The sequence below is a fragment of the Rana temporaria genome, chromosome 6, assembly GCF_905171775.1.
Source record: "Rana temporaria chromosome 6, aRanTem1.1, whole genome shotgun sequence".
Classification (NCBI taxonomy): domain Eukaryota; kingdom Metazoa; phylum Chordata; class Amphibia; order Anura; family Ranidae; genus Rana; species Rana temporaria.
Window position 1 is genome coordinate 4,749,083 of NC_053494.1, and position 17,040 is coordinate 4,766,122.

The 17,040-nt window shown below is 50.2% G+C and overlaps 2 protein-coding genes across 3 annotated transcripts; one reads left to right on the forward strand and one right to left on the reverse strand.

Moving 5' to 3' along the window:
- Positions 1–458: 458 nt before the first annotated feature.
- On the reverse strand, positions 459–8,113 carry NIF3L1 (NGG1 interacting factor 3 like 1). 2 transcript variants are annotated; one of them, XM_040355901.1, is made up of 8 exons: positions 8,021–8,113; positions 5,191–5,643; positions 3,198–3,351; positions 3,006–3,120; positions 2,632–2,770; positions 1,036–1,119; positions 713–898; positions 459–619 (listed from the first exon to the last, which is right to left on the reverse strand). In XM_040355901.1, exons 2-7 carry the CDS (start codon positions 5,618–5,620, stop codon positions 714–716), a joined length of 1,107 nt encoding a protein of 368 aa, XP_040211835.1. In that variant the 5' UTR covers positions 5,621–5,643; positions 8,021–8,113; the 3' UTR covers positions 459–619; position 713. The 2 variants fall into 2 exon arrangements, with proteins under 2 accessions (XP_040211835.1, XP_040211834.1); XM_040355900.1 differs by having other exon boundaries at positions 459–608; positions 702–898.
- A 196-nt stretch (positions 8,114–8,309) lies between these two features.
- PPIL3 (peptidylprolyl isomerase like 3) lies at positions 8,310–13,762 on the forward strand. Its single transcript, XM_040355902.1, has 7 exons — positions 8,310–8,406; positions 8,656–8,677; positions 8,762–8,836; positions 9,224–9,317; positions 10,586–10,653; positions 10,782–10,900; positions 13,464–13,762. The coding sequence occupies exons 2-7, from the start codon at positions 8,675–8,677 to the stop codon at positions 13,588–13,590; spliced, it is 486 nt and encodes a 161-aa protein (XP_040211836.1). The 5' UTR covers positions 8,310–8,406; positions 8,656–8,674; the 3' UTR covers positions 13,591–13,762.
- Positions 13,763–17,040: the final 3,278 nt, after the last annotated feature.

Below are 17,040 nucleotides of genomic sequence, written 5' to 3' on the forward strand. Positions count from 1 at the left end.
TTGCAGTAGGGGAGATCAGTGTAGCGGCAGCAGAAGGGGAGACCAGTGTAGCGGCAGCAGAAGGGGAGACCAGTGTAGCGGCAGCAGAAGGGGAGACCAGTGTAGCGGCAGCAGAAGGGGAGATCAGTGTAGCGGCAGCAGAAGGGGAGATCAGTGTAGCGGCAGCAGAAGGGGAGACCAGTGTAGCGGCAGCAGAAGGGGAGACCAGTGTAGCGGCAGCAGAAGGGGAGACCAGTGTAGTAGCATTGTAGTAGTGGAGATCAGTGTAGCAGCAGAAGGGGAGATCAGTGTAGTAGCATTGTAGTAGTTCTGTCTTCTTTAGTGTTTTTCAGCTCTCAGGGGCATTGGCCAGGTATGATAATAATACAAGCTCTGAATGTGTTTGGGAGAATGGATGAATGGATCATGTTAGCAGGGGGTGAGAATTTTGGGAAATATCCTAAATAAACACACAAAGATGCTCAAAATTCTGCCAGTTTATTGTCATGATATATAACCGTCTGATGTTCCTCACACAACCAGCAGAGGGTCGCGGTCTTTTTGCTGTTCCTCATATCACCTGCAGGGGGTCTTGGGCTTTCCACTGTTCCTTACACAACCTGCAGTCTTTTTGTTGTTCCTCAAACCACCAGCGGGGTGGGGGGGGGGGGTCACGTTCTTATTGTTATTCCTCACACCACCAGCAGGGGGAGTCACGTTCTCATTGTTGTTCCTCACACCACCAGCAGGGGGTCGTGGTCTTTTTTGGACACCACCACCTCCACCTTGCCCTCCAGTCTCTCCGCAATCTGCCCCCGCAGCTCCTGCAGATACCCCCGCTCTGAATTGCTGTGTTCGCACAGGATGACGCTGTGACCCTCCGCCACCGCGTCCAGAACTTCGTGATGGGACATTTCACCTGACGGGAGGGAGGGAGACAAGTTGAGGGGGGTGAACAATTGGGAGACTTATGGGAAGAAATATTACACAAGTCCTTATGGACGTCACAGATATATCCAGCTTTGTTGGGAAGGCACAACGACGAATAGATTTTACCTGTCAGGTAGAGATCAGCAGGGACTCCGCTGAGGATGCTGCTTCCTGAGCCGGCGCACACGGCCATCACATTAACCGAGGATTCTGGGGGGGGAAGAAAAACAGTATTTGTTATATTTATACTAATCAAGTAGAAGAAATACGGATACTAAGGGGGCAGAGAGACATAAAGCATGTCATCCTGCAGGAGAGGAGAAGAGGAGGTAAAGGTCATCCCGGATGAGAAGAGGAGGTAAAGGTCATCCCGCAGGAGAGGAGAAGAGGAGGTAAAGGTCATCCTGCAGGAGAGGAGAAGAGGAGGTAAAGGTCACCCTGCAGGAGAGGAGAAGAGGAGGTAAAGGTCACCCTGCAGGAGAGGAGAAGAGGAGGTAAAGGTCACCCTGCAGGAGAGGAGAAGAGGAGGTAAAGGTCATCCTGCAGGAGAGGAGAAGAGGAGGTAAAGGTCATCCTGCAGGAGAGGAGAAGAGGAGGTAAAGATCATCCTGCAGGAGAGGAGAAGAGGAGGTAAAGGTCATCCTGCAGAAGAGGAGGTAAAGGTCACCCTGCAGCAGAGGAGAAGAGGAGGTAAAGGTCACCCTGCAGCAGAGGAGAAGAGGAGGTAAAGGTCACCCTGCAGCAGAGGAGAAGAGGAGGTAAAGGTCATCATGTAGGAGAGGAGAAGAGGAGGTAAAGGTCATCATGGACGAGGAGAGGAGATGGTAGGGTCATCATGGACGAGGAGAAGAGGAGGTAAAAGTCATTATGGACGAGGAGAAGAGGAGATGGTAGGTCATCATGGATGAGGAGAAGAGGAGGTAAAGGTCAAAATGGATGAGGAGAGGAGATGGTAGGGTCATCATGCAGGAAAGGAGAAGAGGAGGTAAAGGTCATCATGAACAAGGAGAGGAGATGGTAGGGTCCAGAGGCGTAGCTTGAAGCTTGTGGAACCAGATGCAAAAGTTGACCTGGCCCCTGGGCTGTTCTCACCCTGTGCTCCTCTCCATTTAGAAAATGGCTCACAGCTTGTCCCCAGCCAATGAGAACAGAGAGGTGTGGACTGTGGAAGGCAAAGTGGAAGCCCAGTACTAGAGCGTGACTGTGGGGCCCTTGGGCAGATTAGAGCTGGATTTTGTGGAGGATATGATAATATGACAGGAAGGCTGCAGGGGCCCCTTGGAGCTAGGGGTGGGGTTGCGATTGTGACCCCTGCAACCCCTTATGCTTTGCCCATGGTAGGGTCATCATGCAGGAGAGGAGAAGAGGAGGTAAAAGGTAAAAGGTCATCATGGAGAAGGAGAGAAGAAGATAAGGCAAGGGTCATCCTAGAAGTAGAGAGGAGAAGGTTGGGATCATCACTCAGAAGGAGAGGAGAAAGCAAGGGTCATCATGGAAAAAGCCAAGAGATATGAAGAATAAGGTAATGGTCATTATTGAGGAGGAATAAGAGGATAAGGTAAAGGTCATCATAAAAAAAACAGAGGATAAAAAGGTAAGGGTCACGTTGGAGGAGGAGAGAACAGGGTAAAGGTGATCATGGAGAAGGGAAGGGTCATCAGTGAAGAGGAGAGAAGGACTATAGACCCCAATGGAGGAGGAGAGGAGAAGGTGAGAGCTCACCTAGAGTCTTCCCGCTTCCCAGTGCCAGGCGGAGGTGAGCCAATCCCAAGTGACGTTTGACGCGTTCCACGGCTGCAGAAATGGACACCGGCTCAGACAGAGTGCAGAGACGGCCCATGCCTGTGTCCAGTAGGGGGGGCTGCGGAAACAAAAAGATTTAAGAAAAAACAAAACATAAAACATCAGTTACATTTTTGGAAAAAAAAAAAAGTTGTTGAGCCCACTTACATATTTTTATTAGATGTTCTTTTATCCCTACACAATTGAACACGTTTTTCATTGTATTTTCCCTTTTAAACAAAACACAGCCTACTGAGTTGTCAGCCCCTCCCCCTCGTAGTTTTTGGTAAATCTCTATGCAGAGTATCGCTCACCTTCTGCAGTGCGACGATCTCCATGCTGTCACGTAGACCCGGCTTCTCTGACAGAATGGCCAGGGCCTGCAGCAAAGCATCGCGGGAGCAGCTTAGGTGGAAGCGGTCTTTGTTCCTGGAAAATAAACACAGGCCCTGTAGACGGTGTATGCCATAGATCAGACAAGACATGTACAAAGAGTCCATCATTACATGAGGGGGTAGGTGCGCACACGGGCGTCCCGCAGGGATTGCAGTCTGGGCAGGACGGTCGCTGGGGCGTCGCAGTCAAACGTCAAGATGTGCTCATATCCGCCAGGGTGAGAGAGGGAGGTGCAGGCCCGGATTGGCACCGACACACAGGGGCCTACAGAGAACCCAAAACACATTCATGAGAGATCCAGCCGTCTTTCCGCACTTCTACAGAAAACATTAAAATACGGACAAGGACTGATCAAATACAAATTGTATGACCATGCTTATTTAAAACTTATAATATAACCTATCCTCTGCTGAGGGTTAAGTTCCTCTCAACCCAATCATGGTCAGGTATAATTATTTACCATCAAATTATACAGTTCCTGCACAAGACCAGTTGTGACCATTTCTCATTAAAGAGCTCCTGCAGGCAACAAGAATGTAAAGAAGGATAAAAGCACAGATCATGGAGGAGGAGAGGAGACGGTAAGGGTCACCATGGAGGGGGAGGAGAGGAGACGGTAAGGATCACCATGGAGGAGGAGAGGGTAAGGGTCACCGTGGAGGAGGAGAGGGTAAGGGTCACCGTGGAGGAGGAGAGGGTAAGGGTCACCGTGGAGGAGGAGAGGGTAAGGGTCACCGTGGAGGAGGAGGAGGAGGAGGAGGAGGAGGAGAGGAGACTGTAAGGGTCACCATGGAAGAGGAGGAGAGGAGACTGTAAGGGTCACCATGGAAGAGGAGGAGAGGAGACGGTAAGGGTCACCATGGAAGAGAAGGAGAGGAGACGGTAAGGGTCACCATGGAAGAGGAGGAGAGGAAACGGTAAGGGTCACCATGGAAGAGGAGGAGAGGAGACGGTAAGGGTCACCATGGAAGAGGAGGAGAGGAGACGGTAAGGGTCACCATGGAAGAGGAGGAGAGGAGACGGTAAGGGTCACCATGGAAGAGGAGGAGAGGAGACGGTAAGGGTCACCATGGAAGAGGAGGAGAGGAGACGGTAAGGGTCACCATGGAGGAGGCGGAGGAGAGGAGACGGTAAGGATCACCATGGAGGAGGAGGAGGAGGAGAGGAGACGGTAAGGATCACCATGGAGGAGGAGGAGGAGGAGAGGAGACGGTAAGGATCACCATGGAGGAGGAGGAGGAGGAGGAGGAGAGGAGACGGCAAGGGTCACCATGGAGGAGGAGAGGATATGGAAAGGGTTCCCATGGAGGAGGAGATGAGAAGGTATAGGTCATCATGGTGGAAGAGATGAGAAGGTAAGGGTCATTATGTAGAAGAGAGGATAAGGGTCATTATGTAGAAGAGAGGATAAGGGTCATTATGTAGAAGAGAGGATAAGGGTCATTATGGAGGAGGAAATGAGAAGAGAAGATAGGGATCATCATGGGGGAGGAGAAGAGAAGGTAGTGGTCATCATGGAGAAGGAAACCGTCATCGTGGATGAGATAAGAGGAGAAGATAGGGGGTCATCATAGGGGGGAGAAGAGAAAGTGTTGGTCATCACAGGAGTGCAGACATTTTGGTATGTAACTATTTGATGTAAATCCCCCAATCGCACCACCAGAGGGACTCGTGCATGGATCATGTTGCTGGTCCCATCATCCATACTCAGAGGAGGCGTGGCCACGTCTATGGACTGCTGCATCCCTCCCAGCCACAGAGGCCAGTGCTTGGAAAACAGCTCTACCCTCTGCTCACACACGACTGTCGTGTTAATGCCTTGGCATCAATGCTCTCTGGAGTACAGAGAGAGGGAATTCTGACACTTTTCTGTCTCCCCTTTACAGCATTCTTGTTCCATGTCAGTGACTGAACCATTATCGTTGCCAGGCAACTAGCATTTTCAGACCAGGAATGGCAACCCCATACTTCTTCATTTGATGGCCATGCTGAAAGGCACATTTATAAGCTACCATCATTGGAAAAGGCTGGTATGCAGAATCTCAGGCTCAGGATTTAGGTGTTCCCTAACATACATATAACAGACACAGAGTCACCACTCACCCAGCGCCCTGCCCAGCCAGTCATTTACACCGTTGCTCAACGCATCGCAGGCGGTGTGTGGGGAATATACGGCCAGGCGGTTCTCCAAGGCTTTCACCACCAGGCGCTCCTTCCAGTGTCCGGACGTCAGCCGCTTCAGAGCCTTGAAGATGGGAGGGTGATAGGACAGGACCATGTTGGCTCCCATCCCCACCGCTTCCTCCAGGACCTCCTCTGTCAGGTCATTGGTCAGCAGGAGTTTCTGTACCTGATGCGGGGGGCTGGGCTCCACCAACAGGCCCACATTATCCCAGCTCTCGGCCAGGGCCAGGGGGGCCAAGGCTTTGAGGTGGGAGACCACAGAACGGAGGTCCATCAAATGTCGCACCGGAGACCGAAGATGAGACGAAGGGGATGGCAGGAGATGTCTGATCCAACGGCTACCCAACATTCACTTCATCCACGTAGAGGAGTCTGAAGGAAAAAACAAAAATCAGGGAATAATGAACATCAAAAAAATAAAGTTCCACGTACAATCCCAGCATGAGAACAAGAGGTGCTTATTAAGGATGAGCTCCGGCGTGTTCACATAGTTCACGGGCAGAGCCCGCCAGGAAGTCTGCACGGTGCTGCGCTAATCACAGCCAGGGAGACATTTTCCGATGCTCGGCTGCAGAGATCGGGAAATGTCTAACTGGCTGTGATTAGCGCAGCGCCGTGCAGACTTCCTGGCGGGCTCTGCACGTGTACCATGCGAACACGCTGGAGCTCATCCATAGTGCTTATATGCTAATGTTGGGAGAACTAGAAACTGGAGAAAAATATGGAACGGATGTCCAAGTCATCTCCCTGGCCATTTCTCCCAACTCCGATATAAAGAACCAAAAAGTAGGCTAAAAATTTAAAAAAGTCCCCCCCCCCTGTACTATCCCAGCATGACAAGAACAACAAACCCAACAAGGTGCTCATATGCTAATGTTGGGGAACAATAACCTCAAGCAAAAATGGAATTGATGACCAAGTCATCTTTCTTGCCGTATCCTCCATCTCTAGTCTAAAGAAACAAAAATAAATAAAAAAATAAGAGTTCCGCGTACAATCCCAGCATGACAAGAACAAGAGGTGTTTATATGCTAATGTTGGGGAACTATAAACTGGAGCAAAAGGTGGATCTAATGTACATGTCATCTCCCTCACTGTGTCCTCCTACTATAAAGCAGTGCTTCTCAACCTCAGTCCTCAAGTACCCCCAACGGTAGGGTGACCAGACATCCCCAGTTTCAGGAGACAGTCCCCTGATTGAGGACACTGTCCCCGGACCAAGTCTGTCCCTGGTTTTGTCCCCGGATTGGATTTAATAGGGGGCAGGGGCAATTTCAAAGAAAATCAGTACAGAATTAAAAAAAAAAAAATTGAATTACACCCCCCCCTGCTACGCTGTGCCTACTAGCATAGTGGGGTTGTATTTTTCCCATTATCTGAGCCCTTTCTGATGATCATGTGCTGGTCGGAGCGGAGGGAATATTTCTTTAGTTTCGGGCGCATGCCCATTCAGCTCCGCTCGCATGTTCTTCTGCCTTGGCTCAAGTCCCGGCCAGCCACCTGCCGATCTCCTTGCCTTCTCTGGCGGAGTGATCTTCCTCCGCTCCCCATCCAGTAGTAGCCGGGGCCCAAAGAGTAAGACTTGAGAGGCTGTGAGGCGGGCGGCGACGGGCAGAGAGTCGCTGATTGCCGCCATTACTAGTAAAGACAAAATATGTCCCCGGATTTAATTTAAAAAATCTGGTCACCTTATCCAACGGGCCATGTTTTCAGGTTTGAGGCTGGGTTCACACTACTACACGACTTTCATCCTACTTTGCTCTGCTACATTGGTCCTACATTGATCCTACATCCATCCTACTTTCATGAACAGGATACTACTTTGGTCCGACTTCAATGATATTCAATGGGTTGAAGTAGGATCAATGTAGGACCAAAAGTAGTACAGGGAGCATTTTCAAAGTCGGACCGACTTGTGTAGGACCAGTTAAGACAGCTCCTATAGGGAAACATTGATTTTCACACGTCATGCTACATGAGGCTCCCACTGTAGGACCGTTTGTAGGACAAGTGTGAACCCAGCCTCAGAGAGAACATTTGTTCTTGTGCAATAAAAACACCTTGAGGCTGGGTTCACACTTGTCCTACAAACGGTCCTACATTGGGAGCTCATGTAGCATGACGTGTGAAAATCAATGTTTCCCTATGAGAGCCGTCTTTACTGGTCCTACACAAGTCGGTCCGACTTTGAAAATGCTCCCTGTACTACTTTTGGTCCTACATTGATCCTACTTCAGGCCCATTGAATATCATTGAAGTCGGACCAAAGTAGTATCCTGTTCATGAAAGTAGGATGGATGTAGGACCAATGTAGCAGAGCAAAGTAGGATGAAAGTAGTGTAGTAGTGTGAACCCAGCCTCACTTTACTTTGCACAGCTGTTCTAAATCAATATCAATGACATGGTATTGATAAGAGCTATTTTATCTAAGGTAAGTTCACAAAGCCAGGATCCCCCCAGTACAGGACCCCCTCAGCCAGGCGACCGGCATTGCTGAATGAGCCCAGCGATGGCGGCTTCTACTCTTTTCTTGTAGGGAGGATTGGGAGTGTCAGCTTCATGTACTGAGCAATACACAGAGAGGAGGAATAGGAACTACAGGGAGGTGACAGGACATGCTGAGACTTGTAGTTCCCCAGCTACTTCCTCTCTGGGGTAATGAGCTGCAAGTATATATCAATAATAGAAGATAAGTCAGATCTAATAATAATAAGGTGTTATATAAAGCTACAGATCACAGAACACTCACCAGCACTGAGTACACACCATCATCAGACGCTATAGGGGGCGGCCATATTACTACACCCAGCATTAAAGCTTCTTCCTGTATAAAAACCTATGTCGGCCATCTTACTACACCCAGCATGAAAGCTTCTTCCTGTATAAAAACCTTTTGTCGGCCATCTTACTACACCCAGAATGACAGTTTCCTGCAAGAAAAGCGGTAGGCGACGGAACGTCACTTCCGTTACATATTATGACAGGTCGCCATAGCTGACGGAACACCACCTTCTTGCTACGCCCAGAGCACAGGAAGTGTGCTGGGCGGAACCGGAAGTTAGTTCCCAGGAAACGTAGAACGGTGGACAGGAAGTAGTGCGGCGGCCATATTGGTGCACCCAGAGGAGAGAAGAGGTGGGTAATTATCTGAGTGGTGAGTTGGAGTGTAATGTGGGGGGCTGAGTGGTATATACCGGGTATATGGCAGTGTATAGTGTTTTAGGGGGTTAGGCGGGTGTGTATATATATATATATATATTCTGTGTCAGGCTGAGCTTTATGTAAGATAAGGATCTGTTTTCAGTGTAAGTGGGGGAGGGGGACAGACCATATATAATCTTATTACACTTCTAATGTCCTTTGTTATATTTCTGTGTATTACAGGATCGGGGGAGGGGACAGGATGGTGAGTATTGGAAGTCGGTGACTTTTCCTATCATGTGATGTCTCTGCAGAGGAATGTGATTGGCTGATTCCGGGTGTCTTTCAGGCGGTGACGTTGCACACAGATTTGGGGGATATGAAGATTGAAGTGTTCTGTGAGAGGGCGCCCAAGGCCTGCGAGGTGAGTGTACCATCCCCCCCCCCCCCGCCATTCTTCTCACCCCCCCTCCCCCGCCATTCTTCTCACCCCCCCTCCCCCGCCATTCTTCTCACATCCCCCGCCCGCCATTCTTCTCACCCCCCCCCCCCGCCATGCTTCTTGCACCCCTCCTCTAGGGGGCGTATATCTGCAGAATGATGGGTCAAACCTTCCCATAGACACCCTCCTAAACCCTGTGGATGGCCTTCCCAGAAGAGTTGAAGGTGTTATAGCTGCAAAGGGGGCGGGGCCAACTCAATATTGAACCCTCCGGGACAGCGGGTGGCAATGGAGGGGACATCTCTGGATTGAAGGTGAATGTTGCTGAATCTGAGGGACGTCCTTCTTCTCATTTTTCTCTCCCAACAGAACTTCTTGGCGTTGTGCGCCAGCAACTACTACAACGGCTGCCTCTTCCACCGCAACATCAAAGGCTTCATGGTGCAGACGGGGGACCCCACCGGTGAGAGCTGACCCTCCCCCATCTACACATATCTGTAGTCTCTGATTTGTACTCCGGGGGGAGGGGCCCTTATTTAGACTGGGGCTTCACCACCAACTAGTCGCTTTTCTGCAGATTGAAGTATGTGGTAACAGGGAGCCCATTGGCATCACATTGATTACAGTTTTGCTGCCAACAAACTCCCAACTGTCAGGGCTCCCCTACGGGTCCTCATTGGGTCAGCGGGGGGAGGGGGGGGGCACAGCCTGGTACATAAAATGGCAAGGAATGCTTGCCTGGTTATTAGGGATGTACCAATATATCCGCCGGAAATGGGGGGTTATCAGCGTTTGGCTGATTAAAAAAAAAAAAAAGTGCCAAATGGCATGCTGTGTCCCCGTGGGCTTCAATGCGGAAATCGCGTCCCCGTTGGCTTCAATGCGGAATGGCGTCCCCATGGGCTTCAATGCGGAACGGCGTCCCCGTTGGCTTCAATGCGGAATGGCGTCCCCGTGGGCTTCAATGCGCAATGGCGTCCCCGTGGGCTTCAATGCGCAATGGCGTCCCCGTGGGCTTCAATGCGCAATGGCGTCCCCGTGGGCTTCAATGCGCAATGGCGTCCCCGTGGGCTTCAATGCGCAATGGCGTCCCCGTGGGCTTCAATGCGCAATGGCGTCCCCGTGGGCTTCAATGCGCAATGGCGTCCCCGTGGGCTACAATGCGCAATGGCGTCCCCGTGGGCTTCAATGCGGAAATCGCGTCCCCATGGGCTTCAATGCGGAAATCGCGTCCCCGTTGGCTTCAATGCGGAAGCGCGTCCCCATGGGCTTCAATGCGGAAATCGCGTCCCCGTTGGCTTCAATGCGGAACGGCGTCCCCGTGGGCTTCAATGCGCAATGGCGTCCCCGTGGGCTTCAATGCGCAATGGCGTCCCCGTGGGCTTCAATGCGCAATGGCGTCCCCGTGGGCTACAATGCGCAATGGCGTCCCCGTGGGCTACAATGCGCAATGGCGTCCCCGTGGGCTTCAATGCGGAAATCGCGTCCCCATGGGCTTCAATGCGGAAATCGCGTCCCCGTTGGCTTCAATGCGGAAGCGCGTCCCCATGGGCTTCAATGCGGAAATCGCGTCCCCGTTGGCTTCAATGCGGAACGGCGTCCCCGTGGGCCTCAATGCGGAACGGCGTCCCCGCGGGCCTCAATGCGGAACGGCGTCCCCGCGGGCCTCAATGCGGAACGGCGTCCCCACGGGCTTCAAATCTAATCCTCTCTTGTGTTTCCTCCTCCCAGGGACGGGGAAGGGGGGGCTGAGCATCTGGGGACGGAAATTCGAAGATGAATATAGTGAATATCTCAAGGTAAGGAATCTCATTCCCTCTGCTGCAGGCGTTGTAGAGATCGGTATTGATGGGGATAGGAGATTAGAGGTGACTGCATTGTATAGAGAGTCATTTATATCTTTTCTTCTCTCCCCTCCCCCCCTCAGCACAGCGTGCGCGGCGTGGTCTCCGTGGCCAATAACGGCCCCAGCACCAACGGATCCCAGTTCTTCATCACCTACGCCAAGCAACCCCACCTGGACATGAAGTACACCGTGTTCGGAAAGTGAGTTATCGGGGGGGGGGGGGGGGGGGGGGGGGGGGACAACAGTCAGGATATTACACCAAGGGGGGGGGGTCTCCCCTTCCTCTAGTCCTATTATCAGGATATTACACCAAGGGGGGGGGGGTCTCCCCTTCCTCTAGTCTTATTATCAGGATATTACACCAAGGGGGTCTCCCCTTCCTCTAGTCCTATTATCAGGATATTACACCAAGGGGGTCTCCCCTTCCTCTAGTCTTATTATCAGGATATTACACCAAGGAGGTCTCCCCTTCCTCTAGTCTTATTATCAGGATATTACACCAAGGGGGTCTCCCCTTCCTCTAGTCCTATTATCAGGATATTACACCAAGGGGGTCTCCCCTTCCTCTAGTCCTATTATCAGGATATTACACCAAGGGGGTCTCCCCTTCCTCTAGTCTTATTATCAGGATATTACACCAAGGAGGTCTCCCCTTCCTCTAGTCTTATTATCAGGATATTACACCAAGGGGGTCTCCCCTTCCTCTAGTCTTATTATCAGGATATTACACCAAGGGGGGCTCCCCTTCCTCTAGTCCTATTATCAGGATATTACACCAAGGAGGTCTCCCCTTCCTCTAGTCTTATTATCAGGATATTACACCAAGGGGGGGTCTCCCCTTCCTCTAGTCTTATTATCAGGATATTACACCAAGGGGGGGGTCTCCCCTTCCTCTAGTCTTATTATCAGGATATTACACCAAGGGGGGGGGTCTCCCCTTCCTCTAGTCTTATCAGGATATTACACCAAGGGGGTCTCCCCTTCCTCTAGTCTTATTATCAGGATATTACACCAAGGGGGTCTCCCCTTCCTCTAGTCTTATTATCAGGATATTACACCAAGGGGGGGGTCTCCCCTTCCTCTAGTCTTATTATCAGGATATTACACCAAGGGGGGGGGTCTCCCCTTCCTCTAGTCTTATCAGGATATTACACCAAGGGGGGGGGTCTCCCCTTCCTCTAGTCTTATTATCAGGATATTACACCAAGGGGGTCTCCCCTTCCTCTAGTCTTATTATCAGGATATCAGACGTGGAGATCTATATCAGGGGGGGGGGGGGTCTCTCAGTCTAGTCTTATACATCTACAGGTCGAATATCCTGATAATAAGACTAGAAGAAGGGGAGACCCCCCCCAGATATTGTTAGGATATTAGACCTAGAGATGTATATCTGGGGGGGGGGGGTCTCCCCTTTCTCTAGTCTTATACATCTCCAGGGCTAATATACTCATAATAAGACTAGAAGGGGAGACCCCCCCCCCCCCCCCCCCAGATATACATCTCTAGGTCTAATATCCTAATAATATCTGGGGGGGTCTCCCCTTCCTCTATTCTTATTATCAGGATATTAGCCCTGGAGATGTATTAGACTAGAGGAAGGGGAGACCTCCCCAGATATCAGGATATTAGACCTGGAGATTTATATCTGGGGGGGGGGGGGGGTTTCCCCCTTACTCTGGTCCTATACATCTAAAGGTCTAATATCCTGATAATAGGAAGAGGAGACCCCAGATATTATCAGGATATCAGACCTGGAAATGTATATCTGGGGGGTCTCCCCTTCCTCTAGTCTTATTATCAGGATATCGGACCTGGAGATGTGTATCTGGGGGGGGGGGGGGTCTCTTTCTCTTCCTCTTGTCCTATTATCATGATATTAGACCTGGAGATGTGTATCTGGGGGGGGGGGGGGGGGTCTCCCCTTTAGTCTTATCAGGATATCAGACCTGGAGATGCCGGATACTGGATCCCAAGGGGGTTACCTTGCGTTCCCATATCATACACTTGCCGTCCATAGACACCGAGTGTATGACTCTGCCCCGCCCCCCCCGGTGCCCACGTCATTGGATTTGATTGACAGCAGCAGGAGCCAATAGCTGCGCTGCTATCAATCTAACCAATAAAGAGCCAAGAACCCGTGGAGAGAGCAAAGCGGGATCGCGCCCACCGAAATTCGGGGCTCAGGTAAGCAAAACGAGGGGGCCGGACACTGCCAGGTGTTTTTTCACCTTGACGCATGGGACGACGCATAGGGTGATGCATGGGACGACGCATAGGGTGATGCATGGGACGACGCATAGGGTGATGCATGGGACGACGCATAGGGTGATGCATGGGACGACGCATAGGGTGATGCATGGGACGACGCATAGGGTGATGCATGGGACGACGCATAGGGTGATGCATGGGACGACGCATAGGGTGATGCATGGGACGACGCATAGGGTGATGCATGGGACGACGCATAGGGTGATGCATGGGACGACGCATAGGGTGATGCATGGGACGACGCATAGGGTGATGCATGGGACGACGCATAGGGTGATGCATGGGACGACGCATAGGGTGATGCATAGGGCGACGCAAAGGACGACGCATAGGGCGACGCATGGAACGCATAGGGTGATGGATAGGGCGATGCATAGGGCGATGCGTAGGACACATTAAGGTGAGAACGCACGGACCTTTACAACCCCTTTAAGCCTGACCCCCCCCCCCCCGCTCTTTGTTCTGCTCTCACATTGTCTGACGCGTTTCTTGCAGAGTGATCGATGGTCTGGACACTCTGGATGAGTTGGAGAAGCTTCCGGTCCATGAGAAGTCGTTTCGCCCGCTGACAGAAGTGCGGATAAAAGATGTCTCCATTCACGCCAACCCGTTTGCCCTCTGACCTCTGTCGGGTCGGAGGTGAACTTTGTCCGTCTGTGCTCATCTGTATCAGATGTTACATTGTGGCGAGGGAACCAGCAGGATGTGTGCTGCACTACTGCTGCTGTTTGTGATCTCTTTTAATTTTTTTTTTTCTACATGAAAATTGTTTTGTCAAAAATAAAACTTTTTTTTTACCCACATTGAGGCTGATTTACTAAGAACAATGCGTTGCACCGGTTCATACCTTTTTTTTAATTGGTGCGCCGGAAAAAGTCATTAATCGAACTGGCGCACTTTGAAGCGCAAAACGATGATAAATATATAAACTGCAACTGTTGCCAGGGTAACGTCGGTTTTCTCATTGATAATGGCGCACACGCCCATCTCATTGGAAGCGTCTTGTTAGGCAATTAGTAGGCGTCCTCACTTATAACCACTTCTTCAGCCCCGGAGGATTTGGCTGCCAAATGACCGGGCTACTTTTTGCGATTTCGGGACTGCGTCGATTTGAATTGACAATTGCGCGGTCGTGCGACGCGGCTCCCAAACAAAATTTACCACGCACCAGAAAAGAGACCCAGTGCTGGATCAGGGAGATGATGTCTAAATATACAACAAACTACCATATGTTACCTTTCAAGCAGGGTTCAAGTCCTGGGGAAAATAGTGTGGGAACTCCCACCCAAGATCCACTCCCCCCCACCAAAAAAATAAAAATGATACGCTCATATGCATAATTACTGAACCGCATGTTTTTCTTTTTTTTTCGATCCACTGTACCTTCGTGATCCTTTATGTTACTGGCGCTTCCTGTATATGGATTCATCGGGTAGTGTGCGGGTATTCCATCACTTCCTCGATGCCGCAATGTCTCCTGGGAGCTTTTGTCATTGTTCTCAGGAGACATTGCGGAGGTCTGCCGTGAGTTATCGTGGGATTTAGAAAGAACTTTAAGCAGACCTCCGCAATGTCTCCTCGGAACAATGACAAAAGCTCCCAGGAGACATTGCGGCATCGAGGAAGTGACGGAATACCCGCACACTACCCGATGAATCCATATACAGGAAGTGGCCAGTAACAAAGGATTACTAAGGTTCGCCTGCCCCTGACAGTGACTCGAGCTGGGAATCGACGCTTATTGAAGGATTGGCTCGGGCGGCTCGGCTGCTCTAGTCCTGCAAAGGGAACTGAGTTCCTGCTGTGAAAAAAGTGCAGGAACTCCGTTCCCACGCGTTCCCACAGGACTTGAGCCCTGCTTTCAAGAATCCTGAGAGTAACTCTGAAAGTGTAGGGAGTAGTGACGAGTCAAACAGCCCTGTCAAAGCATCTTGTCCCCATGCCTCTTCCTCACAACCCTTGCCCAGTGGTTGTCGGAGTCTGAGGTTGGCGGGGCTTATCGGAATCTAGAAGCCCCCTTTATAATAAGGATTATATAATACTCTGACTCATTCACAGGAAAAAAATTCAGACACCAAAACATTTGACAGGCCCTTTATTAAATAAATTAAAATCCCCGAATATGTCCCTCATTATAAATTCATCATCAATCGCTATGGCCGTTGCTACTCACCAAAAACTCCCCCCCCACCCAATGACCAGCCGCACATAATAACCGATTACCGATGGTGACCCTGAACTGTCATTGGCTATATAAAGCAAGGGGCGGGGATAGCAGTAATATTATTGCCCTAAAGCCCAGCATCTCAGGCCACTCCCGTGCCCCCCCAGCAGGGGCTTTCAGCTACAATGGTTTCCAAGACCGAACAGTGCCCTCAACAACAACAAAGACCTCAACAATGCTCCCTCCACGGGCAGTGGCAGTGCGTCTATAAGGGGCAACTGGGCGCCGCCCCGGCTGCGCGAACCGTTGTACCTGTGCATTGGTCCATGCATGAGATACAGCGGGCACGTGTCGCAGAAGCTCGGCCGTGGGTTCGCAGTAAAGAGAGGCAGAACAGGGATCAGCCTATGTAAACAAGGTAGATCCCCGTTCTGACAGGGTACTACATTGAGATCCCTGCCAGTGTCATTTATACATTGGTCAGTGCATTTTTTTTTTTTAGCATTGATCACTGTAATAATGTCACTGGTTCCCAAAAAGTGTCACTTGGGGGTCAGATTTGTCCACCACAATGTCGCAGTTCCGGTAAAAATCGCCGCCATTACCAGTAAAAACAATAAAAAAAAAAAAAAAAGTCCCTAAATCTATCCCCTAATTTGTAGACGCTATAACTTTTGCGCAAACAAATCAAACGCTTATTGTGATTTTTTTTTTTTTTTGCCAAAAATATGTAGAACAATATATATCGGCCTAAACTGATGAAGACATTTTTTTTATATTTTTTGGGATATTTATTATAGCAAAAAGTAAAAATGTTGTTTTATATTTCAAAATTGCCGCTCTTTTTTTTGTTTATAATGCAAAAAATAAAAACCGCAGAGGTGATCAAATACCACCAAAAGAAAGCTCTATTTGTGGGGAAAAAAAGGCCATAAATTTTATTTGGGTGCCACGTCGCACGACCGCGCAATTGTCAGTTAAAGCGCCGCTGTGCCGTATCGCAAAAAATGACCTGGTCATTAAGGGTGTAAAAACTTCCGGGGCTGAAGTGGTTAAAGAGTCATTGTAATCATTTGATGAAGTTCACTGCCTAATTCGAATCGAATAAAGAAGATCTAAATTTTTTTTCAATTTGGCAGATAAAAAATTTATCAATTCGAACATTTCGAATTGAAAAAAAAAAAAAAATTGGTAGAAAATTTGAAAAAAGACATAAAATGAATTCCGAATACGAATTGAACTAATCAATCGAATTTAATAAACGAAATAAATAGATTAACGAATCTAAACGAAATAAAACAAATTTGTTCGTCATGCACAAGCAATAATCAGGAATCAGGAAATGAAGTATAAAGAATTTTATAGCTCCACCTGCTGGCAAATAAAAATGATAAAGTATTCATATTCTTCATTTCATGTGAGTAAAATTAAAGAAAAAGAGGGAGAGGGGGAGTGAGAGGGAGGGAGAGAGAGTGCGAGATGGAGAGAGGGGTAGAGAGAGAGAGGGAGAAGGGAGAGAAGGAGAGGGGTGGAGGGGGGGGGTAGAAGGGAGGGGGAGGGGGGGTAGAAGAGAGAGAGGGGGGGGAGAGGGGGAGGGGGGTAGAGAGAGGAAGGTTGGAATGAGAGAGGGAGAGGAAGAGCGAGAGGGGGGGGGGGGAGATGGAGAGGGAGAGAGATTGGGGGGGGAGATGGGGAGGGAGAGAGGGGGGGGAGATGGGGAGAGAGGGGGGGAGATGGGGAGGGAGAGAGGGGGGGAGATGGGGAGGGAGAGAGGGGGGGAGATGGGGAGGGAGAGAGGGGGGGGAGATGGGGAGGGAGAGAGAGGGGGGGAGATGGGGAGGGAGAGAGAGGGGGGGAGATGGGGAGGGAGAGAGGGGGAGGGAGAGAGGGGGAGGGGGAGAGGGGGGA